Source organism: Phalacrocorax carbo, chromosome 8 (assembly GCF_963921805.1).
Source record: "Phalacrocorax carbo chromosome 8, bPhaCar2.1, whole genome shotgun sequence".
NCBI lineage: Eukaryota > Metazoa > Chordata > Aves > Suliformes > Phalacrocoracidae > Phalacrocorax > Phalacrocorax carbo.
In genome coordinates, this window is record NC_087520.1 from 7,284,199 (window position 1) to 7,308,301 (window position 24,103).

General features: G+C 54.4%; 1 protein-coding gene across 2 annotated transcripts; it reads left to right on the forward strand.

Moving 5' to 3' along the window:
- The first annotated feature begins 258 nt into the window (after positions 1-258).
- Positions 259-23,940, forward strand: LOC104043179 (proton-coupled amino acid transporter 1). Of its 2 annotated transcripts, XM_064458505.1 has the most exons (11): positions 259-338; positions 4,874-5,021; positions 5,696-5,786; positions 6,918-7,006; positions 7,240-7,335; positions 8,047-8,131; positions 9,988-10,206; positions 10,448-10,546; positions 11,997-12,163; positions 17,728-17,897; positions 21,050-23,940. In XM_064458505.1, exons 2-11 carry the CDS (start codon positions 4,879-4,881, stop codon positions 21,316-21,318), a joined length of 1,428 nt encoding a protein of 475 aa, XP_064314575.1. In that variant the 5' UTR covers positions 259-338; positions 4,874-4,878; the 3' UTR covers positions 21,319-23,940. The 2 variants fall into 2 exon arrangements, with proteins under 2 accessions (XP_064314575.1, XP_009501056.2); XM_009502761.2 differs by lacking the exon at positions 259-338 and having other exon boundaries at positions 4,855-5,021.
- Positions 23,941-24,103: the final 163 nt, after the last annotated feature.

Here is a 24,103-nt window from a genome sequence, read left to right on the forward strand (position 1 = left end):
GAGGCCTGGGGGTGTTGGGTTGGATTTGATGATGCTAGAGGTCTTTTCCAACCTTAATGAGTCTATGATTCCACCTAACCCACTCGTGGCAGCGAGACCCCCCCCACTTCCCGCTCCCCAGGCCGCGGCCCGCCCGCGAGCACCGCCACGCCCGCCAGGCGGCGCCGCAGTGCTACACCGTGCCTCGGCCCGCCCCGCCTGGCCCCGCCCCTCTGCCTGCCCCGCCCCGCCCCGCGCCTTCACCCGTCTCCGTGCGCAGGCGCGGGCGTCGCGGTCAGCTGAGCCGGCCGTCACGTGACGGCGCGGCCGAGGGAGCGGGCGCGGCGGGGGCCGCCGAGGTGCGGGGCCGGGGGCGGGATGCCGGCCCAAGAGCGTGCGGGAGGGGGCTGGCAGCATGCGGGGGTGCTCAGGGACGCACGGGGGTGCCCGGGGACGCGGCGGGGGCCGGCAGCCCGTGTGGGTGCGCGGGGTCCCGGCGGTGCTGGTAGCCCGCGGTGGTGCTCAGGGGTGCGGGAGTGAGCTGGGAGCCCGCCGCGGTGCTCAGGGGAGCTTGGGCGCGCTGACAGGTCTCCGGGGTCCGGGGTGTCGCTGGCAGCCTCTACAGGGCGCCGGGTGTGTAGGGGGATGCTCAGCGCCTGGGGTTGCTGGCAGATTGCGTGCGTGCTCGGGTGTCCCTGGGGGTGCTGGCATCGAGCAGCGGTGCTCAGGGGTGCAGGAGCATGCTGGCAGCCTGCAAGGGTGCTCAGGGGCGCTTGGGGGTGCTGGTAACCCGTATATGTGGCCGTGTGTATGCTCAGAGGCTGAGTGGGTGCAGAGGGGTGCTGGCATCTCTCGGGGGGTGCCTAGAGGTCCTTGGGGTTCCTGGCGGCCTGTAGCGGTGTCTCGGGGTGCCCGGAGCCCGCAGGAGTGTATGGGTCTACCTAGACCCTGCGTGGGCACCCGCGGTGTGTGCTGGTCGTGCCCTGTGGGGGTGCTGGCAGGCCATGGGGCTCCCCTCAGAGTGTCCGGGGGTACCGTGCAGTGGCGGGGGGCACAGCTCCCCGCAGTGTGCACCAGGGTGTGAGGTGTGGTAAGGGTGCGGGGCGCTGTGTGGCACCGCAGGGAGGGCGAGCTGGAGGGTACAGGGAACCCTGTGCTCTGTGGGGTGCAGCTGTGCTGCTTTGTGGGGTGGCACAGCGTGGCTGGGGTTGGAGCTGTGGGGGCTTGGGGGGGTCTGTGCTGAGCAGCCTCCCTGTGGGGAGAAGCTACACTGGGGGGACCAAGCTATGCTACAAAGTGCTGGGATGGTAAGTCTGGGGGTGACTCTGGGGCTGCAGGAGGTCTAGGTCACACAGGGATGAGAGAACCGATGCTGTGGGGACGTGGCTGGTACAGCCATTGTGTCTGGGAGGTGGTGTGCCAGCGTGAGCATGGTGGCCTGGGGAAGGGGCTCAGCCACAGCCTCCCTGCAGGCAGGGCAGTGGGGCAGGGCAGGAGGGGCATCTGGCAGCGACAGCTCTCCATTGTGTCATGCTGAGATGGGCTACAAGCAGCGCTTTGGAAATAAAGGAATCAACACGCAGTGAGTTTTGCCAGGCAGCTCAGTTTCCCAGAAGGTTTCGTGTTGCCCATTCTGCACGCAGCCCCTGCTCAGCTGGGGAGAGCTGTTGGGGTCAGTAGCAAGTTGCATCTTGCTTTTGACTTCTGGCGTGGGGTTGTCACTCTAAGGGACAAATTGCTGTCACCCCCCCCCCGCCCTGTCTCCAGCTTTCCTAGGTGCTGTGCTCACCACGATGAAATTGCTCATGTGCAAAAAAAAATGCCCATTGAAAGCAGTCGAGGAGTTGGGTTTAAAGTGGAAACTGAATGCGGCTGTTCCTGTCCATGCTTTTTGTAATGATGAGGAAATGATGTGGTGGAGTTTTGCTTCAGTTTGAAATATTAACTGTGTGGATGAAACAAGTTTTACAGCTTTTTCTTGTTGATTGCGGGGGGGGGGGGGAGCCAAGTGCTTACTCCCAGCTGCTATGCAACCTTTAATCCAGAAACAAAGAAGGCAAGATGAATGCATTTCCCTGGCTCTTCAAAGCAAAAAGCAGCCTGGCCTGCTTGGGAAAAAAAAACCAAACAAACCCCAAAACAAAACACAGGGAGTGATCAGACAGACTGATGTAATTGGGTTGTGTTTTATCTAGCTGTTGGGTACTTAAGATAACATGCAGGCCATCCCTGGGGAGGGGTATCTATGCCTGGCTCAACCCTGGCACACCCTCTGTCTTCTGTCTTGCCCACTACCAGCCCTTAGTGCTTGGCAGAGCCTCCCAAGTCTCTCCTGCCCCTCAGGCCCGTCACGGATGACATATAGCTTCTAATGCTTTCCTTGTGTAAACTAATGCTGCCACTCTTCCTGGTCCCTGCCTTGCCACATTGCCCTGCCCATGGAGGAGCCAGTTCAGGGCATGATTACATGGCTGCGAGGGAGGAGGCTGAGCATGAGTGATGCATGCGCTGCCTTCAGCTCTGGGGTGACTGCATCCTGGCTTGCCTGGGCTGGCCTCACCGTTGCTCTGGAGGCTGGTATTGCGTGAGATGGATCTGCCCTGCTTCCTGCTGCCCGTGTTTCCTGGTGCCGCAGGAAATAAAGCGGTGTTGTTGCGGCCCGAGTAACTGCTCCTGAGCAGCTAGGATCTGGAGCAAGCATCAAGAGTTGAGCAAAGTCCCTTGCTCCCTGCTTCCCCTCTGGTCACAAGGCTGGACCCTCCCAGTGTTTGCAGTGCTCTGGCTTGATTTTGCACATAGCAGGGAGCGGTGCTGGCAGGGTGGAATGCCTGGGGGCTCTGGGGATGAAGCAGGACTCAAGCTGCCTGGGCTGATCTTTCCCTGCACAGCCAAATGTTGAAGTCTGTGCTGGAGCTGCATCCTGTGGGCGCTCGCGTGACCTGGCGGGTGTCTGAGGAGCTCTCTGGCAGGAAACGAGCTCATTTGCGGTAGCGATATTTCTCTGCTGCTTCTGCTCCGCCCGGCTCCTCACCAGTGCCGTGGGACAGGATGGGCAGGGCTGGGACTGCTGGGGTGGGGGGTGATGCCTAGGACATCTCAGAGGACCCTTGGGGCAGGGACTGAGTTGCCAGGCTGTGTGGCAGGAGCCTGGTAGATGATTTCCCTGCCTCTGGTGCTCCTTCCTGTTGGGCACTTGGGGGGCTGGAGGAAGCAAAGGCTGTTTTTGGGAGGAGGATGGCAGCCTGTGCAGAAGCAGCAGGAGCTCTTCAGGCCATGTGTGGGAATTAAACCAGCTGACTGCTTTCTGGCCAAAGGCAGGAGGCTTGTGTTCTTGTGTCGTGATTTAACCTGTCAGGCAGCTAAACAGCACACGGCCATGCTTTCCCTCTGCCAGTGGGACGGGGGAGAGAATTTGCGGGGGGAGGGGGGAAGTAAAATCTGTGGGTTGAGATAAAGACAGTTTAATAGGACAGAGAAGGAAGGAAAAATAATAAAAGAATATACGAAATAAGTGATGCACAATGCAATTACTCACCACCTGCTGATCAATGTGCGGCCAGTCCCTGAGCAGCGATTGCCACCCCCCAGCCAACTCCCCCCAGTTTATATGCTGGGTGTGATGCTGTATGGTGTGGAATATGCCTTTGGCCAGTTTGAGTCAGCTGTCCCAGCTGTGCCCCCTCCCAGCTCCTCACTGGCAGGGCATGAGAAGCTGAAAAGTCCTTCACTAGTGTAAGCACTGCTCAGCAACTAAAACATCGGTGTGTTATCAACATTACTCTCACACTAAATCCAAAACAGCACTGTACTAGCTACTAGGAGGAAAATTAACTATCCCAGCCAAAACCAGGACACCTTGTTGAGGGCTTGTGCCTGTGCTCCTGGCTTGCAGGACCCTGCTGGGGTTTTTGCTGGAGCAAGAGCTCTGGCTTGTGCAGGTGCCTCATCCTGGGAAGCTCCTTAGTCCTGTAGGCATGTCCACAGCTGTGAAACCTTTGGCAGGGGGGCAGTTTGCTGTATCAGCATGTGGACTGTGCTCTTGCCTGATGGAGCGTAATTGATTTTTTTTTATTATTCTTTTTAATAAAAAAAATCTTCAATTAAATAGGAAAAAAAGACAAGTTAGGAAACTTCCCCTTCCCTAACAAGAGCAAGCTGTTCCTGTGCAGGAACTCATTTTTGTGGTGACCAACGACAGGACGAGGGGCAATGGGCACAAGCTGGAGCACAGGAAGTTCCACCCGAACATGAGAGAAATTTTTTCCTGTGCAGGTGCCAGAGCAGTGGCACAGGCTGCCCAGAGAGGCTGTGGAGTCTCTTTCCCTGGAAATATTCAAACCCTGCCTGGACGCAGTCCTGTGCCCCCAGCTCTGGGTGTGCCTGCTCAAGCAGGGGGGTTGGACAAGATGATCTCCAGAGGTCCCTTCCGACCCTCACCATTCTGTGAAACTGCATGTGGGTTAAAAGCGGTTGCTCTTTTGTGGCCGTCCTTCTGGCAGCCCCTGTCCTGAGCACCAGGGCTGGGCACGCTGCCAGCGCGTGGCTGTTGTGCCATGCTCACCACCCCTGAGCAGGGGTGCGTGGGTCCCTTGCCCAGCATGAAGCGGGTCATATCCAGGCTCTGCCTGCAGGATCCCGAGCCTGTCCTGCCTGGGTGTGCCCGAAACCGGGGCATGAACCTGCAGGAAGAGCCAGTGGGAATGTGCCCTGCACCATTGACCTTAGGACATGCCAGCTATGTAATTGCTTGGGCGGGAGTGGGTGGCTGTATAAAAGCCCTGGAGGAGACCTTGGTCTGGCAGTATAATCTGATCTCTCTGCACAATGGCTGACCCCAAGGAGCCTGAGAAGGGGGGTGTCGAGCTGGGCACCCCTAATGCTGCTCCCTCCACAGGGACCATGTCCACCCGGCGCCTCCGCAGCGAGGACTACAATGACTACAGCTCCACGGATGTCACGCCAGAGGGGAGCCCACCTGGTGGGATGAACGGCTTTGCCCACCCCGAGTCCTACCAGCGCTTTGGGGAGACCAACGGGACAACGTGAGTGATGATTCCCTTCCTCCTGGGCTGGCCCAGCACCTGGGGAGGGTGGAGGAGGTAGCGGTGGCTCCCTGCTGGGTTTGCTGCAGGATGGTGCAGCCATGGTTTTATGGGGAATCTTTCCTGGGGGTGGCAAAGGCAGAGCTGTGGTTCTGCCTCCGTGGGGTGCTGGCTCCAAGTGAACAGCTGCCCCAGCATCGCACTACTCTCTGGTGAAGCTGGGCTTGCTGATAGTGGGCAGTGCTTTTCCCGATATTACCCCATTCCAGCTACATTTGACGGGGAGCTGCGGTGAGCAAACATCATGTCCAGCTTCAGAGGATACATAGGCATGTTGCAGTCATGCCCTGGGGGCTTCCTCATGCCTTATTCACTGATCCCTTCAACTCGGAGACTTTCTTGTACAGCCCCTTGATGCCGAGCTGTGCTCACGCTGGGTTTTACCTTGATGCCGGTTCTGCAAATGCTCACCCAAAATCTGTTCATTGAGTCTTTGCCTCCAGTCCTTCCTTGGCCCCACTGGGCTGAGCTGGATTCAGGGGACAGGATCTAGACCTCCGTGTGTGTTTGCCACTGCAGCTCAGAGTGGTGCCTGGAACCGGAGCAGGATGAGCCGAGGGTTGAGACTGTGCGTGTGTCTGCCGATGTTCACTTCTGCATCTTTTCTCCTGCAGGTGGTACCAGACCCTGATCCACCTCCTGAAAGGGAATATTGGCACGGGACTGCTGGGGCTGCCTCTGGCTGTGAAGAATGCCGGTGTCCTGGTAAGGTGGCTCTCACCCCACTGCTGTCCATGGGGCAGAGCAGCGTCTTGTCTGCCTGCCAAGATGCTTCTCGGCGGCTTGTGAGGTTTTGCACCTTGGGCTCTGTTGCTCGCTCTGTTTGCTGCTGAGACTGTCCTTACTGCTCCTGCACTGTGCTAGCTGGCCCTGAGGAGTTCAGTGTGCGAGTCAGGGCTGTGGTTTCCTCTGCTGGGGTCATACAGGGCACCAGTTCCCTGCTTCGTCACCCAGCTGGGTGTTACCTCCCTGGCCTGTGCGGCATCACCCCCTTTCTCCGAAAATGATCTGCTTGGGTGACGTCTCCTTGCCCTGGTCCTGTCTGTGGTTCAGCATGACCTTCACCTTCATTCGTCCCAGCTGGTCCGTGCTGAGCATGCTTTGTGCCTTCTGAGGGTCCTGTGAGCACAGCACACATGTAACGAGCACCATCGGTCAGCAGTTAGGGCTGGTGATGGGAGATGGCGGTGTGCTTCTCTCTGTGGGGTTTCACCTCGGCTGGTCCAGCCTCACAGCTCTGGCTGTGTCGAGATCAGTGGATGTGATGCAGCTTTCCTGCCTGAGGGCTGAGGTTGTGCTTGGAGGTGAAACAGTAGCCCCTGGCCACTGTCACATCTTCCCCTTGCTTCTGTCCTGATGCTCAGCTCCTCTGTCTGTATCATGCCCCAGCGACCACCGTCTGTGTGAGAGGTGGGGGCACTTTGCTGCTCTGCTCTGGATTTCCTTGCCCAGCAATGCAGAATTCCCATTTCTCAGATTGAAAAATAAAAAGAATTAAAAAAGAAAACTTCCTTCCTTTGTCCGGACCATGACCTCTTTGTCACCTCTATAATAGTGATGTGCAAGATAGTTTGAAAAACAATCCTGGTATTGCTTTGCTATGGCCAAACTGTCCCAGCTTGCTTCTTTTGCATCATTTCTGCCAAGCTTGTGGCTCTCTGTGGGGTTACTCGGCCCTGGGGGGCTGTTTCCCAGGAGCAGCACCCGAACTCAGGTTCAGCCTCCAGTGGTGTTTTGGCTCACTGAGCCCGTGGGGTTTTGTCTGGAAGTAAAACCCGTCGTGCAGCTCTGCCTTTGGCCATCAGAGTGCAGCCTTCCCCCTCTCTTCCCCTGCAGCTGGGTCCTCTGAGCCTACTGGTGATGGGAATAGTGGCTGTGCACTGCATGGGGATCCTGGTGAAATGTGCCCATCACTTCTGCCACAGGTAAGGAGCAACTCCCCTTCTCAACACTGCTGGTCCAATGGCAATTCCTTCCTTCCCAACAAGCCCTGTTGTTTTTCTGAAGCCTCCCAGCAGCAAGTTGCCTGTGTCAAAGCCTCAGTCAGGAACTGCTTCTGGGCTTTTTCACAGGAACTGTTTCCCTATTAATATAATAGTTTGCCCTGGGAACCAGCAGATGGGGCTGATGTGAGGTCACTTCTCTCTTCTCTGAACAGGTTCCAGAAGCAGTTTGTGGACTACGGCGGTGCTGTGATGTACGGGCTGGAGTCAACTCCCAGCGCATGGCTGCGGACCCATGCCATCTGGGGCAGGTACCTGTTCCCCTGCTCCAGGCAGGGGATTTGTCTTTAAGCCCAGCATATGCTGCAGCTAGGACAGAAGAGCAGACTGGTCTCTAAGCTGTGTTGGCAGATGAGCACAAGTGAGATAAAATGTTATTTGGCTCACCTGCCCTGAGTGCTTGATGTCCCCTGGGGGGTAATGTTGAGGTCTTTGACCTAGTCCTGGCCCCAACCAGATGTGGTTTGTACTAAAGGGATGGGAGAAGTAAGTCTCCACAGCATAACAAAGAGGCACATAACAAGTACTGCAGTGCTGGTCCATCTTGTTAGACACTGAGCATGTCTAATGGCTGCTCCCAGGGATGTCCCACATCACATTGTACAGATGTGCGGTGTGATTTGTATGCAACATCAGATGGTGGGAACATCCCCCTGTTCCTGTGTCCAGCAAGCATTGTCTCCAGCTGTGACAATACAGCAGCAGACTGGATATGCTAAACCCAACTGGGTGACTTTCCTCCTCTGGCTGGTCCTGTCCTTATTGAGGGGATGGGAAGGGGAGATTGGAGAGCCTGAGGTTTCTGAGGTTAGATGGAGAGGTGACCTGGGCGTGCTCTGACCTGCAGACCTCAACCCCGGGCAGAGCAGCCTTGCTGCAGTGTTCCAGTGCAGCCCAGGCAACCCAAGTGGGTTCATATTTCTGTATGGCCTGGCTAACAAATGGTCTTTCTTGTTTTCTAGGCGTGTAGTGGGACTTTTCCTGATCATCACTCAGTTGGGTTTCTGCTGTGTGTACTTTGTCTTTCTAGCTGACAATCTGAAACAGGTTAGACTTACTCCCTTCTTTGTGACCAAGGGGAAGGCGAGAGGGGGTGTGCTCTTAGCTCCTGTGTCACAGCCCTGATCTCCACCAAAGGTCCGCTTTCTGTAGCTGGTGCTGCTCAGGAAGGTACTGCTCCCTGCCCGGGTATTATGGAGGATCGGTTTTCCCATTCAAACAGGGCAGGTTTGTCTGAGAGTCCCTGTGAGTTCATTCCACGTGCAGAGGTGCTGGCGGCATCCGTGTGGCCCAGGGGAAGTGGGGGGCTGTTCCTAGTGAGGGAAGGCAGGAGAGTGGTGACAGCAGAGGGACTGTGCCTTTGATGTCCTCAGTTAACTGGTTTGTTGATACTCTCTGTATATGGTAACATATGGGTAGCAGGACCTGCTGTGAACCTCTCTTCTCCTGTTTCTTGGACCTGTCTGCATTCCAGTTTCTTGTCTCATCCCATGGCTCTGGAGCTTAATTACATCTTTGGGGAGTTTCCTTCTGCCAGACATTGGGAGAAAATAAACAGAAACCCTGACTGTAAGAAACTGGGAGTGCCAGTGGGTGGCAGAGGATGGTTGGGCTCTCCTCCCTTCGTGCTGCCCCGTGGGATGGCCAGGAGGAGTAAATGGGTGAATGCCAGGGATCTGACACCAACAGCCCTGAGAGCAGGAGCGAGCAGGGCGCATGCACAGGGCCATGCTGCTGCTGCCCCTCTGCTCCCCACAAATGGCCCCTTGCTGCAGTTTCAAGGCAGGCTTCTTTCTGCACGGCCCCTTGCAGCAGAGACTGAAGGATGGCTCAAGCCAGAAGGGAAATTTGTAAAAACCTGCAAATCCAACCCATTTTAGGCCACAGCTGGGAAACCCCTTGGCTTCGGTGTTAGAATTTTTTGGGTGGGGAGAGACGAGTGTTGTTTTTTTCTTTTTGTGGTGGGGAGTAGAGTGTTAGATGGGGAGTGATGGTGCAGCTGGTACCTCAGGCAAGGTGCTGCTGAGCTGGGCAAAGCTTTGGTTTGGAAAATGGCTTTGGAGCAAGCTGTGGAGAGGCAGGGCAGGCCAGGGCTTGGAGGAGCACTACCCTGCGTGTGTGTATCTCTGTACATCCTATGGATTTGCACAGAAGCTCTTTAGCCTCTCCTCTGGGGCAGGACTTGCTCCGGAGCAGGTTAAATTAGTTTGCAGGCAGCCCTTTGCTGCAGTGGCCAGCCGGTGTCTGGTACCCAAACCAGCTTGATCTTGGTTGTGTCAGTGATCCACAGTGTGCCCACGCTCTTGGGAGGGCTGGCTCAGCCACCTGGTTCCTGGGGCAGAACTGTCTCTAGAGATGAGCACACGTCCCGGAGTGCCTTTGCGATGAAAGACCCCAAGGAAAGGAGGATTTCTCATGAAGAAAGCAAAGCTGGAGGCCAGCAGTAGCTTCCGGATGTCCTTGCTTGGGAATGGGGTGCTGAGCAGCTGAAGGGATGCATAACATTGAGTGCAACATGGTGCAGCAAGAGGAAAAGAACCTTTGAGTAAATAGCACTTAATGCTTCTTTCCTCTTTTCTCAACTGACCACGTGGGCAGCGCAAACCAACCTCTGCCCTTGGTGCACTTGGCTGCCAGGTTCACGTGCTCGGTGAGCCTGGGCTCGGGCAGGTTTTGCTGTCTCAGCTCAGGTGCTGTAGCTAGTACCACCTCTGCTCCTAGCAAAGAGACGGGTTTGCTTTGAAACTACCTGAAACACTGCGTTGCTTTGATTTTAATCAACTAGCTGTGTATGAAAGTGAGCTGGTGGGGTAGTAGCCTGACCCACCTGGGTTGGGCTGCTGAGATTCATGACTGTCAGACCCGTATGATAGGGGTCATCAGGCCTTCCTGTGCTTCCCCAGGTCATATCTGCAGCAAACGGGACCACCAATGACTGCACCTCGAACAGGACAGTGGCCATGACCCCCACCATGGACTCCCGGCTATACATGCTTTCCCTCCTGCCTTTCGTGGTGCTGCTCACATTCATCCAGAATCTCAAGGTCCTGTCTGTCTTCTCCATGCTGGCCAACTTAGCCATGCTTGTCAGCCTCATTGTGATCTACCAGTACATCGTCAGGGTACGTGCGTGCAGCTCCCCTCTTGTCATTTCTGCCGTGTCCTGTGTTTTGGCTGGTGGAGGGAGCTCAGCAGTGGGGTGTTTGCATGCGGTGGGGTGCTGCTTGCTCCCAGGGGCCCCATGGTTACCCTCTGCTCTGCAGGGCTTTCCCTGCAGCGTGGGGCTGTGACAGGGAGCGGTGGGAGTGGGCCAGGTCCTCCCCATCCTCCCCATGTCTGAACTCTGCATGGGCTTTCTTCCAGGACATTCCTGATCCCAGTGACCTACCTCTAGCAGCAGCCTGGAAGACCTACCCTCTGTTTTTTGGCACTGCGATCTTTGCTTTCGAAGGCATCGGGGTGGTAAGTCTTGGCGTGTGGCAGTGGGGCTACCTGCACGGGAGGCTCTGCCTGTGCTTGGGCTTGCTGCAGCACCTGCTCTGCATTGCAGCTGTATTTGAAGGTGAACTTCTCTGACAGTAGGCCAAATTCTGGATGATGCTGTTAGCTTTAGCCTCCAGGCTATCTCCTGGGTCAAACCCTGTTGCTTCCAGCTGAGGCTGGAGGAGAACATGCTCCAAACCTCAGGAGGTTGGTTGCTGCTTTGAAGGTGGCTGTATCTGGCAGTACATTGGTCTCTACTGGGAATTGCAGCCTCTGCCTTTGGCTCTGCTGGCTGACCTCTGGATGAGGAATCATCCTGACTCTTATTACCAGGCTGGATCCTGAAGCTGCCTAAGCGGGAGGACAAAAAACATGGCACAAAAAAATCTGATCTTTTTGGCAGCCACGTGGCTGCAGCCTGCTGTGGGGCTAGATTTGCATGTGCCTCTCACACAGGATGCTGTAAATAGACCGTCTGTGTGTGTGAAAAAAGCTGGCTGGGTGGGTGGAGAGCTTAATGGCTCCCTAAGGTGTTGTGGGTTGTTTCTGGGAGCTCCCTTCAAAGGAGAAAAAAATGTTTTCATCTCTTAATATAAGCTGGCTCTGTAAACACAGGGCTGGAGAGGGCCAAATCCATTACAGGAGGAGTGTTTATCGGATGCTCTGCCCAGGGCAGAAGGCTCTTGCCGGCAGTGAGGCACAAATACTGTCTTCCTTGCATGACTTGGAGGTGGGGAAGCAAATAAAAGCTTTTCTGGTCCTGCCTCCTCAACAGCCCTGCCGCTGTGTCACTTCTTGAAATCCGCACCACGCAAGGACAGCTATAAAAATGTTTGCTGAATTCCTGTATTTGAAAGCAAGTGTTAGTAGTATAGAGGTGAGGGACTTGGCTCTGTCCTTCCTTTTTTTTTTTTTTTTTAATTGTCCTGCCTGGTTGAAATCTGTCCAGACAACCTTGACAGGAGAAGAGAAAGTGTCTTGGTCTTTCCAGGATCTGCTGGGGATGATAAGACAATGTATCATGATGGGCCTGTCCCAGCAGGCATGGCTATGCTGTTTTGGGGTGCAGAGTGTAATGCAACCAAGGTATGGGACAGATGGTATCGCCCCAAGACACCAGGCACCAATGGGCACAGCTCCTGCCAAGGGGAGGGAGCAGGTCCCTTTGCTAAGGCAAGGGCATGAGTGACCCTGCTGGGGACTTGCCATGCCAAGTGTGAAGGTCTCCAGCGGGAGCACAAAAATCAGATCTCCAGTACAGTGGCTTTTTCAGCTGAGTTCTCTGCACTGCGTGTGTGACCATCCTGTCCCCTGGGATGGGGGGCTGTCCTTGGCCATGGGGCTGCCCCTCCTGCTTTCCAGGACTGAGGGGTATAGAGGAATGGGAGCAACCTGCTGCTCTGTCATCCTCCTCCTCCTCCTCTCCCAGGTGCTGCCCCTGGAAAACAAGATGAAGAACCCCCGGCAGTTCCCAGTCATCCTCTATGTGGGAATGACCATCGTCACCATCTTGTACATCAGCCTGAGCGTCCTGGGGTACCTGCGCTTTGGGGCGAACATTCAGGCCAGCATAACGCTCAACCTGCCCAACTGCTGGTGAGTCCCTGTGGGGAGCAGAGGGGCTGGAGGGGTGAGGGAAGAGGGTCCTGGTGAGGGAGGCAGGAGAGGGGGCAGTGGGGGATGTTGCTGCTTAGGAGAACTAATCTAGATGAGCTTGGGGAAGGATCAACAGTGACGTAGCCAAACTGTCCAAAGAAGGTTGTCAAGGGTTGTCTGATATATGGGGTGGTGAGGCTCATTGCTGCAGTGTCTGAGCTCGGTCTTGGCTCTGCAGCTCAGGCTGCTTTGTCGGCATCCTTGGTGGTTCCTGCCTGGGTAGGTGCATCTCCTGCCTTTTTCTTGGAGCCTTGTGGTGTCTTTTTGGGGGCTAAGCAGCACTCTGGCTGGCAGATGTTGAGCACAGCCCCTGTACAGCCATATCAGAAGGTCATCGAACAGTGGAAAAACTGCTTCTCTTCCCTAAATGAAGCACATGGAAAACTAACCTCAAAGCTGGGAGCTCCCAGAGGGGGTGAGATGTGACGTTTCTGTGCGTGGGCTGCCTTCCTTGTTTGCAGCCCTGGAGCTCAAACTCCCACTCCTGGGCTCCGTGTTGTGCCTGGATGTGGCTCATCTCGAGCCGGTGCTTTGCCTGCAAGTGCTGGTGCCATGAGGATACCCCTTCCTTCCCATGGGGGCTGAGCTCTGCAGCTCCCCAAACCTGTCTGTCCTCCTCTGACACCTGGTGAGGTCTCTTGGGAGGCTCTGGTCGCTGTCTGGAGCCCTGCAAAAATACGTGTGGCCTGACCTTGTACCTGCTTGTCCAGGGGTTTTTTTTCTCCTCTTGCTGGGGTTGGTGGCTGTTGCAGCATGTGGCCGGGCTGCGTGCAGGTCTGTCCCTGAGCGTGAGTGGTTGCTCAGTGTCACTGCTCCATATTTATCCCGGATGAGAAATGCAAGCAGTTTTTCTTGCCTTTGGGACAAGAAGTGTGGACATGCAAATACTGAGAGCAAATGCCTTTTCCAGTTTGCTCTGCTTGGGATTATTTGAGAAAGTCCTGAAAAAAACCCCCATCTCTCTTGCTTCTTGTGATACGCTGCTTTGGGATGTCTGTGTAGCAGGACATGGTGCTGACAGGCGAGCTGGAGAGAAGCTCTACTCTATGTGTCGCAGAGGTACCGATCGCACGGCAGCATCTCCTGTGCCTTGGTGTGGAGCTGGGGCTGAGGGCTGGCTTTGATGCCGTGAGGCTTCTTGGAAAGCTGTCCTGCGGCAACACCATTTCCCTGGGTTTGCCTGGGAGCACTCTGAAGTTCAGCAGTTTCTCTTTGATGTCTGTGCTGGCTTGAAATCCTGCAAGGGGCTGGAGTGAGAATTAGAGCTGGCGGCACCTGACCCCCTCCACAGCCCATCATCTGTGCTCTTAGCAGCTGCCTGACACTGTGCAGTATGACTTGCTGCCTCTTCCCACTGACGAAATAGATTTGGGTAGGACTCAAATTTTGAGTCACTGATGGGTTTCCACATGCTGACGTTCTAGTGCTGCGCAGCTGGGGCTCTGGAGAAAGCAAGGATTTTAAAAAAACCCCAAACACAGAGCCTGGTTTTGCTTTAATTATTGCTGCGTGGGTTTCTTTCAATTTGAGTGCATGGACTTTCATTCATGCTGGATCTGTGTAGTAACTGAACTGCTGGATGTTGATGTCGGTGTGGCAGAAGTTCCTGCTCCTGCTGAGAGCCTTGCCTTGTTCCTGGCAGGGGCTGGGAGCCCTGCCAGGACTCTGCTCTCAGTGAGGAGGGATACCACCGGTGGAAAAACATGCTTGCGTTGTAGGGAGATCTGAATCCCACCGTGCCAAGCACAGTAGGCATGAGTCCTGTAAAGGTAAAGTGAGGTGTGGAGGGGAAGAAATGCTCCTGCTGCTCCTGAAGGTGGAAAGCAGGTCAGATCCATGTCTTGGGCTCTGCAGGGCACCAGGTCACGCCACAGCCTGTAACACCCACTGACCTGTAATGCTGCCCGGGGGCTTCTGCGGGAAGTCTCTGCTTTGTTTGCTCTAAAGAATGATGTTCCATTAAAAGAAGGTAATGGGATTTCTGTGACTCGATGGGCTACAAAATATCCTATTCCAAATGCATGTTTCTAAGAGTACCCACACTTTCTGTCAAAGTACTTTTCTGAAAAAAACTGTAGGGTTCTTCAGACAGGGAGAAGAGAATAGCCCTTTGGAAGCAGCACAGGAAGCCTGGGTGTGCAGCAGGGCTCCCGTGGGCTGCCTCTGGGGAAGGTGTGCTGCGGTCATTGTGACTCAGCGTGCAAACCACTTTGGTGTTTGTGCATATTGATTCCTGGCAGAACCAATTTGACAGAAGCTGTAAATACTGGACTTGGAAATGAGTTATCTAAAGTAAGGGTTGGGATACCTGGGCTAAAGCCTTGACTGCTGTATTCCCATGCATTATACTGTATGTGGTGGGTGAACACTTGCTCTTGAAATTAGTGTTTTTCCCACCTTGCTTTGCTGCAGGTTTTCTCACCAGCAGTAAAAGATGTTGGGCTGCAGAAGCTGGTCATAACAGATGTGGGTGCAGAGTCACGGGGTTTGCCTGCAGTGTGGGGAACAAGGTGAGGATTGTGGCAGAAATGCTGCATCCTTCCTTGGCTGTAGTCATTGCCCAGAGGTCTCTAGAACAGATTCAATGAACGTGTCAGGAATCGTTGAGTTACATGATGACTAAGGACTTCTCCAGCCTCATTTCTCTATAACCACAGCTTCCTCAAATGAGGAGTGTGTCGGTTCCCAGTGCCCAGGTCTATCCACGGCCTCTGAAATACTGCACTGCTATGCAGAAATCCCTCCTTGCATCCTCAGAAGGGTTGCTTCACCCCACCATCTGAAGAGTGAAGAAATGCTGTAGTGAGGGGAAAGATGTTTGGTTACACATGGCCAGTTGGAGGTAGGTAATGACAGAGCTTACGGTCAAAGGAGGGTATGCCATTTCTTGCAGCTTGTTGGGGTAGCCTGGCATGTCTCTCGGAGTTAAGCAAGTGGTTGGTGTGGTTGGCAGAGCAGTGCCTCTCCAGGGCCCTGCATGGACCCGTGTTTTCTGTGGGTCGAGGCCAGCACTTGAGCTCTTCCTATTTTTGATATTTAAAATGCCCTTTCAGCTTCTTGTCCTGATTCCTGACCTGGGCAGGATTGGTACCCTACCTTCTTCTGTATCTTTTTAAATAACATTTATCAGTCATGGATTGCCCTTAAGTGCTTTATGACTTTACAGCATCACTCAACGAAAAATAAAACGATAAGATATGCAAGTTCTGGGGTAGGTGGCTCAAGGGTACTGTGCACACAAGTCATGTGTGGCTGAGTGGGTGCACTCTGGACTCTGTGATGGCTTTGTCATTAGTTCACGTTTGGAATCACAGGATAATTTGGTTGGAGAGGGCATCAAGAGATCATTGGATCTACCTACCTGCTCAAAGCCGGACCAACTTAGATTTTGAATATCAGTAAGGAGCAAGGTTCCACACCTCTCCAGGCCCTTGCTCTGCTCTTAACTACTCTTGTGGGATGCAGCTCTGTCCCGTTGGCCCTGGTTATTTGCTGTGCAACTCTGGGAAGAGCCTCTCTCTGTCTTTTCTGTGCCCTCCTATTAGATAGCTAAGACAGTAACAACATCGCTCTAACCTTCTCTTCATTCTGAATGAGCCCAGGTCTCACAGCCTCTCCTTTTATGTCACATGCTCCAGCCCCAGCTATCCTAGTAGCCTCCACTCAGCTTGCTCTGGTAGGTCAGTGTCTGTCCTGGGTATCCCAGGACAATACTCAAGATGCAGCTTCACAAGCCCCAAACGGGAAAAATCCCTACCCTTAACCTGCTGACTATGCTTTTGGTAACACAGCCCACTATATGATTGACCTTAATCACTGCAAGGCCCCGCTGCTGATATACTTCTTCCCAGGCAGTGGGACCTCTCTCTGATCACGCTGCTCTTTTAAAGATGATAAAAGTGGCTTCAGGCTGATGTTGGCCACAACCTCAAATACATCTGATCTTGTCCCATGGACTTGCATAACATCCCATTTGCTTAGGTGATCCCCAACTCCATGCTCTGCTATTGTGGGAAGTGTTTGACTCCACCAGACTCTGCCACTAGTGTGCAAAGTGGTCTTGCCTGCGAATACATGAAATTCTCTAGTTTGAGGCTGTTGTAGCAGCTGGATGCTGAGAGCCAACATACAGAGGGACGTCAGCTTGGGCCCAAAGAAGGTAAAGGGGTATAACAAGACAGGAGGAGCCAGATACCTTCTTCCGTTTGGATCCTCTTCAGGACCCATGCTTCATATTTGGTCAGTGTGTCTTGAGTTGGGGAATGGGTAAAACCATATGCGATGTAACTAGATGTCACTTCTCTTTTGGAGAGGCTTGTTCTGCTGTCAGGGAGCTCTGGACAGAGATGGGGCTGGAAGGTGACTTTTTGGACACCTGCAACAGGCTCTCCTGCAGCCACGCTTGCACCATTGCTGCATCGCTGTAGGGTCTGGGATGTGGTGAGATCTGATTCGGTGAGCCTCAAACATGCATTATGCCCCACAAAAAGAACTGTTCTTTTTTGTTTTAAGGAGGAGGTAGAGTTGCAGGTGGTAGTGGTGATGTTTGCATTGCATTTGCTTTGTAATCCAAGACTTACCTGTGAAATATTCATGGCTGCAGCTCATAAGCCTCTTTAAAGGTATTCTTCCTCTCCTGTTTTAACATGGATAATAAAATCCAGCTGGTTACAAATAGGAGGAAAGGAGCTTTTCTTTCTTCCTTCAGCTCAGAGGCTGGATTTTGTTAGTGAAGGTCAAGGTGAGGAACCTCTGGGATGAGTGATGGATACAACTTTGTTCTGGATCACCGCCAGAAGTCAGGATTGCAGCCTCCTGGCGGCACTAATGCTGTTGGATATTTGGGTGTTGTCTGAGTGGAGTGATCAGGAAGAAGGCCACCCTGTGTCACGGCAGCCTGGTCAAGTGGAGGGGGTAGTACAGAGCCTGTATCCCCCTGTAGGGAGTGAGGTACCTGGAGGACTCATTACTTTGTGCAGCCAAAGGCAGTGCTGCACATGTAAGCATTTAGTTGAGGAACAAGTTAGGCTGCTGGTCCCTTGGCCACGCACACATCAGCTTTCCCTGTGCCTTTGAATGAGTTGGGAGCAGGATAGTGGTGTCTTGGTTTGTTTTTTTGTTTGTTTGTTGTTTGTTTTTTTTTAATTTCAAATAGCTTTCTATATCTGTGCCCATGACTTTTCCCAAGGGGAAGCAGCACTTGAGAGGCTGCTGGCCCAACTCCTAGCCTGGTGATTACTTATACAAAGCCAGGACTAAGGCCTCTGGTTAGGTGTGGAGGCATATGTTGCCATGGCTTGGAGGTTGTGCTGTCTCCATGCTATCTCTTGCCCAAGAAAGGTCTCTGTGGATTGAATGCATCACCCCTAATTTTCCAGAAGAGTGTTCAGGAGGGGAGACCACTGGGACACAGAAGTCCTCCTTGGCAGAGTGTGCTTTCTGCCATTGATGCTGTGGGGGCTGGAGCAAAAGCGTGCCTTACTGGGTCTTCTCCTTGTTTGCAGGCTGTACCAAGCTGTCAAGCTGCTCTTCTCCTTTGGGATTTTCTTCACGTATGCTGTACAGTTCTACGTGCCCGCTGAGATCGTCATCCCTCCCCTCGTCGCCCGGGTGTCAGAGCGCTGGGGCTGGCTGGTCAACCTCCTCCTCAGGGTGGCCCTGGTTGGCGTGACCTGTGAGTAGAAAGCAGCCTGTCTGAGTTCCCCTACAAGGATGCGGCACCTCCTTCCTGCCATGGGCTGGTGGTTCTGAGAGCCTCTTTGCCCCTCACCTTGCTGCTTCTGGCCCTGCTGCTAAAGCCCTTGCAGCAGAAATTCTCCTGGACCTTGCTGATGCAAGCCAGTGGGCCAGGGCAGCCTCCAGGGAGCAGCAGCAGTGGTCCTCTGCCCCCTCTGTATGGGACTGCTCTTCTCTGCGGAGGAGTAGTAAACTTCCCACATCATTTGGATGTGGCAGACCCCCATGGAGCCTTGGACCTGGGATCCCCCTGATGGCATTTTTGAGGGCCATCGAGTCCCATCAAGCTTTGTATGAAACACTTCCAGCACCTGGTCCAGTGCCAGGGCAGCCCAGACTGGAGGCTGTTTTCCCCAGGCAATATGCTGCCAGGCTTCTTGTGCCTGCATGATGGGGCACAGCTGCAAAAGGGTTGCTGACCACAAGGGAAGGGGTGTTGCTGTACACGCACACATTTATTCCAGAAGACAAGTGAAAATAGCACACACCTAGAACCAAAGCTCCAACGTACCTGTGGCCACAGGGCAGGTCTGACTGGATCAGCCCCAAACGGTCCCTTTCCCTTGACAGTGTTTGGTGTCTGCAGTGGGGCTCTGGTGGAACAGGCTGCTAGGCTCAAGCCTGGTGGATCTTTGGGAAAGGTGTGGAGCAAATCAGGTGCAGGAGTGTCTGATTTTGGCTGGCTTTGATTCCTGAAGGCTAAATCCTTGCTGTTGTCAGCACAGCTGAGACGCTTGACTGAACTCCCAGGTGTCATCTGCTGAAAAAGAGCTTTTATCCGTGGCTTGATGCTGCTGATGCACCAGAATTGAGCATCCAGGGACCTGGCCCCATGTCCCAGCTGGCTTTGGTTTGGGTTTGAGAGGAGCATGGTGCTAACTTGAGGGTGGTGGACCTGGCTGAGAGCAGGGTGCTGCCTGTTTCTGGGCTCTTGCTAATGATGGGCCAGAAGTGCTAATTAACAGAGGTTGGCAAAGCCCCATCTCCTCTGTGCTGTGTTCCTGAAGCGCACTCTGCCTCGACGCCTGCAGCTGGAGGGATGGTACAGGGATGAAATCCTGCCATGCTGGACCATGTGCTCCAGCCACCCTGGTGCTGTGGTCGGGCTCAGAGCCTGCCTGCGGGATGGGAGCCTCTCCCGGTGGGCGTTGGGGTGTGCTTGGCCAGGGGAACGAAGGCTTGGAGTGATGGGATGGCTTTAGGCACCAACAGTGGCTGTACCCTCCCATTTGTGGGTAGGGAGGCAGCAGAGGTGTTGGTGGAAGGATGCTGGTTCCTTTGTACCTCCTCCCCTTACCTTTCCATGTGAGAGATTGCTGTGGCTGTTGGCGAGGATAAAAGCAATTAGGGGGGTTGCATGAATATTCATCGGATGATTGCTCGGCCACAGAACAAGCCTGCATCATGGCTTTGGCTTCCAAAGAGGGGATGCAATTTGGTGTATGGGTGTCTTTTTAACTTAGACTTCAAAACCGGTACACTTAAAAACCCTTTGAATTAATACCTGTGGAAAGCACGACCGTTGCCCCTGGAGGCTGAGGACTGCAGCTGGTGCTTCAGTTCTGCTTGTTCTAGAGGCGGGTTAACAATTTTGTTTACTTTGAGTCCAAAGAGTGGTGGGGGTGGGCTGAGGATGCTGTTAGAGGTCAGCAGCTCTGCTCTCCCCATGGGCTGCTGGACAATGGAGGCTGCTTGTAGCAGAGACCTGGCAGAGCACATCTTTGGGTCTGTGCAGGGCTGAGCACCAGCTGACCTCCAGGTCAGCTGAGCGGGGACCTTTGCTGCTGTGCCCCATGGCAGGGGAACAGTTTGTCTATAGGCTTATCTAGCTGACAGTGGAGTAGTGGCAATGTGCAGGAGCATCTCCTGTTTCTGTCTCTGCCTGCTATCCATCTCCTGAGCCTTCCATCTCCTGTGGTGCTGTGGGCTATCTTTGTCTCAGGGAGGCTCCAACAGCCTCTCTCACCTGCAGCTGATTGCCAGGGAGTGAATGAATCCCTCTGGTAAGGAGTCCTGAGATGCCCCTTCTTCAACAAGGCTGTAGCTGCCATGGTTCTAGGCGTCGTCTGTTTCTAAGCTGAACTTTCAAAGCAATAAACCAATTTATTTCAGTTGGTCACTTTGATTAAGTGCTGAAGTCTGCTTTGCTTGCAGAGAATGCTGTTCTGCTGTGCAAAGCTCTGGTTGCCCTTTCCTCAGACTTTTTTGACCATAAAGCAGCAGTGATGCTCTTGAGTGCCGAGGCTGCTGTGGATGGGGAGCTCCCTCAGCATGTGAGTGTGCTGAGGGACGCCTCCCCCAGCTGCAAAACAGGACCTTGCTGATCCTTTATTTAAGTCTGCTCCCCAAATGTCAACACTGTCGTGCCCTGAGAGGAGCCCAGAGGTGGTGGTGGCTGTGGGCTGGTTGGAAGGAGGAGGCATCATCCCTCCATCCTCCCCTGGCCCTGAGCAGGAGATGGGGGAGCAGGAATATGCTGGAATTTGTACCGCTAAGTGCGAGCTGTCAGAAGTCTCCCAGGGGGATTTTCCTTGGCTGCAGTTTTTACCTAACAAATGTTTTCCCCTGGGCTGTGCTGTGGGCGCTCTGATGCTGGAGCAGCTCTAAACGTGTGCAAACCGCATGGGTTTATTCAGGTTGCGGGGAGATGGCTTTTTCCTCCTGCCTCCTGCTTTTATGGGGTTTCTGAGGCTTTATGGCTCCCCAGGTGTGCAGAGCAGGAGTGCTGGCTCTCAGGAGAGGGCTGGGGATGCCGACAGCCGCTCTTCTGCCAGCGGCATCTGTTTGCTGGGGCACGGGTCTTGCTCAGCCCTGGAGCTCACTGCAGCAGCACCCAGGGCAACAAAAAGGGTTTGGTCTGTGTGCTGTGCTTTGTTAACTTAATGCAATGGCTTAACTGCTTGTTGAGGAGGAGTTGCTGGAAAACATGCAGCCACATCTTCAAAGCTCTTGTGTCAGGGAAAAGGGCAGAGGTAAGAGTCAAGCAGATGCCATCCCTGTGGTGGGTTTTTGCTTGCTTTGATGCAGGGGAGGAAGGTCTCTGCTGGCTGGGAGCCAGCAGCACTGACGTCGTGTTTGCTCCTTCTCCAGGCGTGCTGGCCATCCTCATCCCGCGCCTGGACATCGTCATCTCGCTGGTGGGCTCCGTCAGCAGCAGCGCCCTTGCTCTCATCTTCCCCCCACTGCTGGAGATCGCCACCTACTATGCAGAAGGCATGCACCCTCTCGTCATTGCCAAGGACGTTGCCATCAGCCTCTTTGGCTTCGTGGGCTTTGTTGTGGGGACGTACGAGGCGCTGGTGGAGCTGGCAGCGCCCGCCGCTGCTGTTGTGAACACCACCAGTGTCATGGTGCAGTGACGGTCCCCCTGGCTCACCAGCCTCTCCGGATGCCATGCTGGGGACACATGGGCACCGGGCACTGTTGGTCCCCTGGGTTCTCTCTCCTCTTGGGAAATGTGGTGTGTTTGGTCTGCGAGAGGATGGGGCTGCCCACCACCGCAGCTGCCTGTCTCTGGCTGCAGCAGGGTCCTGTGCTGGGCTCCAGCTGGGGATCCGGCCTGGGGCTGGGGCAGTGCCTTCCTCAGGGGCCTTTTGGGCAGGTGATACAGCAAAACAGCCCCCTCAGCACCTGTGTAAATAGTCACTCCGAGAGGTGAGGAATCCTGGGGATGTAGACTTTGATTTTATTTTATTTTTGTAAATCTCAACCTTTCTGTATTTCCCCCGTCCCTTCGGTCAGGGCGGGGAACAGGGACTGCTCTTTTATGTGCCAGTATTTTTTTTGTTTTTCCCCTCAGCACTTTATTTTTACAGCAACAAAGAAACCTCAGCTCAGGTTGGAGAGCGTGGAGCTGCCTTCTCACCCTGGCCTTGTGGGGAGGGCAGGCGGAGCCCAAGGTGCGGAGCATCCTGGGACGCCCCAGCTCTCCCACGATGGGATCCCCAGACATGGGCATTGGCTCCTGCCGTGCTCCGGTTCTGTTTCCAGCCACCTCAGGGGCTGAGCAGGGCCTGGAGCTGGGCACCAGGCATGGCACCTCCCTGGCCCAGGAGGGTTGGCTGAACCCTGGCCCACGCTTTCAGCAGTGACACTTCTTTTTCCCCATCGAGCGCACATACCTAATGCGTGTTTTTCAGAAGCATTAGAAAACCAAGGCGTGCGGAGAGCAAATGGTCTCTGCCATAATGAGGGTCTGAGCTGGTTGCTTTTGGCTGGGAGCCCTGTCCCTGTGTGGGACAGGGTGTCCCTGGGGGTCACCGCGTGCCGCCCGCACACCGCAAAAACACATCGCCTTGTTTACAGTGCCTGAGCTGGCCCCGGCACTCTCCAGCTGCATCTGCAGGCTGATACTGAATGTCAAATCACACACAAAAACACCATAATATTTTTTTCTTTTACCCTTTCTCTCCTGGTCCCACTCTCTCTGCATCCTCTGCCTCTATCCCAGCTCCTGTCCTCTGGTACGATGCAGCTCTCTGATGCTTCTCCCTGTGCTCCTGTTGCTTCTTTCGTTGTGGCTGGTGCATGCCTGGGGGGGATGGTCCCCGCCATGCTGCTGCTTTCCTTCCTCTCAGTGAGCCCAGCTTTCTCCCTAGTTCCCTTATCTTTCTGCTTGATTTCTTTTTTTTTTTTAAAGATGAGAGCAAATGCATCCTCCATGGGATGTCTTCTCCTAACGGTGTGAAAAGGTTCTGGCTGAGCCACCCCTCTGCAACACCGTGTCTGGGCCGAACTCCTCCCTGCTAACGCAGCATCTCCCGAACAATAGCAGTGTAGTGGCTTCCTTCGGAGAGCCTTTGTCCCTGCATCCCGCTGCAGCCGTGTCTCCCTGGAGGTGGGCAAAGGCTGCAGGCGGTGGTGGGAAAGGAGTATGAAATAGCACTTGTGGGCTGTGTTACTGTCTTTGGTGGAGGATGAGTGAGGCTTGGAGTTATTTTCGGTGTTTGACCTGCTTCTGGGAGGAGAAGGCTGTGCAGAGCGGCGCCCCTGCAAGCCTGCCTCCTCGATGTGTGGTGTTTCAGTGTCTTGCGCTGTGTCCCCTTTGCTGGTTCTGCTTTGGGTGCCCCATGCCGGTACACGGACCCGTGGCCAGGCATGGGGTGGGTCTGGGCCATATTGCTCCTTTCCAGCCCCTTGCCCACTCACTGCATCTCTTGGGGCTCACCTTGTCTCCTCCAAGTCTGTGCTGGTGAAGGTTTTGGCATGCTCTGGCATCACTTGGTTGTGGGTAGAGCGAAGCTTTAACTCAAATTCTCCATCTGGAGGACACTGCGGGGGTAGAGAGCAAACACCCAGGTCTGGGTGGGTGCTCCAGGGCACGCCGCGGACGGGAAAAGTGCAATATTCACGTCCATCGCTGTGTACTGACCCCGGTATGGCCCTTGGGGGTTGGGTTTGGGTGCAGAAATGTCACCCTTGGCAGAGGAGGGCTTGCTGTGAGGAGCAGGAGACATCTGATGCTTGCCCCCAGCTCTGTTGGTACCCCCACAAGAAGGCTGGCCACGTTTCGGGGGACAGCTGTGTGACAGGGCCTGTCCCCGGCCTGGCGCTGGGCATCAATGGTTTGCTGTCAGGGCACATAGCGTTCAATTCACTTTGCAATCAGCAGTGAAGACCTCATTTCCCAGGAGACTGGGATATCACAGCAGCATTAAGTGTTTTTTGCGGTTCTTCACTTTTATCGGGGTGAGCAGGGGTGGTTTGGAGATGGGGCCAGATGTGAGGGGCTCTGCCGAGCCAGGATGACCTGACGCAGAACCCGATGGACACGAAAACATGACACTTGTGTATCGTAGGCTGCTCTGTAACCAAGGAAATTGTCTGTGTAAATATAGAAATGATTAATGTACCTGTCTTGTGCCTATGAATATTGTCAGCGTACAGCGTGTGTAGCTGGCCAGTGGAAGAGCTGGTGCTACACCTGAATCATGTATCGTACTTTAATCAATAAATATGATTTATTTTTTATGTGAAAAGGCTCTGGGGTGTGAGATGGGAATTTCTCTTCCACGAGGCAACTGTAGAACTACCTGGTAGGGCCCAGGCCAGCCATGGAGCAGGTCTGGGGATCTCCAAGGGTGAACCTTGCTGTGCTGGGCTGGATGGGGCAGCAGTGTGGCATTGATGCCAGTGGGCTTGCTA

Coding starts and splice junctions, on each gene's coding strand:
- LOC104043179 (XM_064458505.1), top strand. CDS start 4,879: ATGTCCACCCGGCGCCTCCGCAGCGAGGACTACAATGACTACAGCTCC. Junction 12,164..17,727: donor CTCAACCTGCCCAACTGCTG/GTGAGTCCCTGT, acceptor CCTTGTTTGCAG/GCTGTACCAAGCTGTCAAGC. Junction 17,898..21,049: donor GGCCCTGGTTGGCGTGACCT/GTGAGTAGAAAG, acceptor CTCCTTCTCCAG/GCGTGCTGGCCATCCTCATC.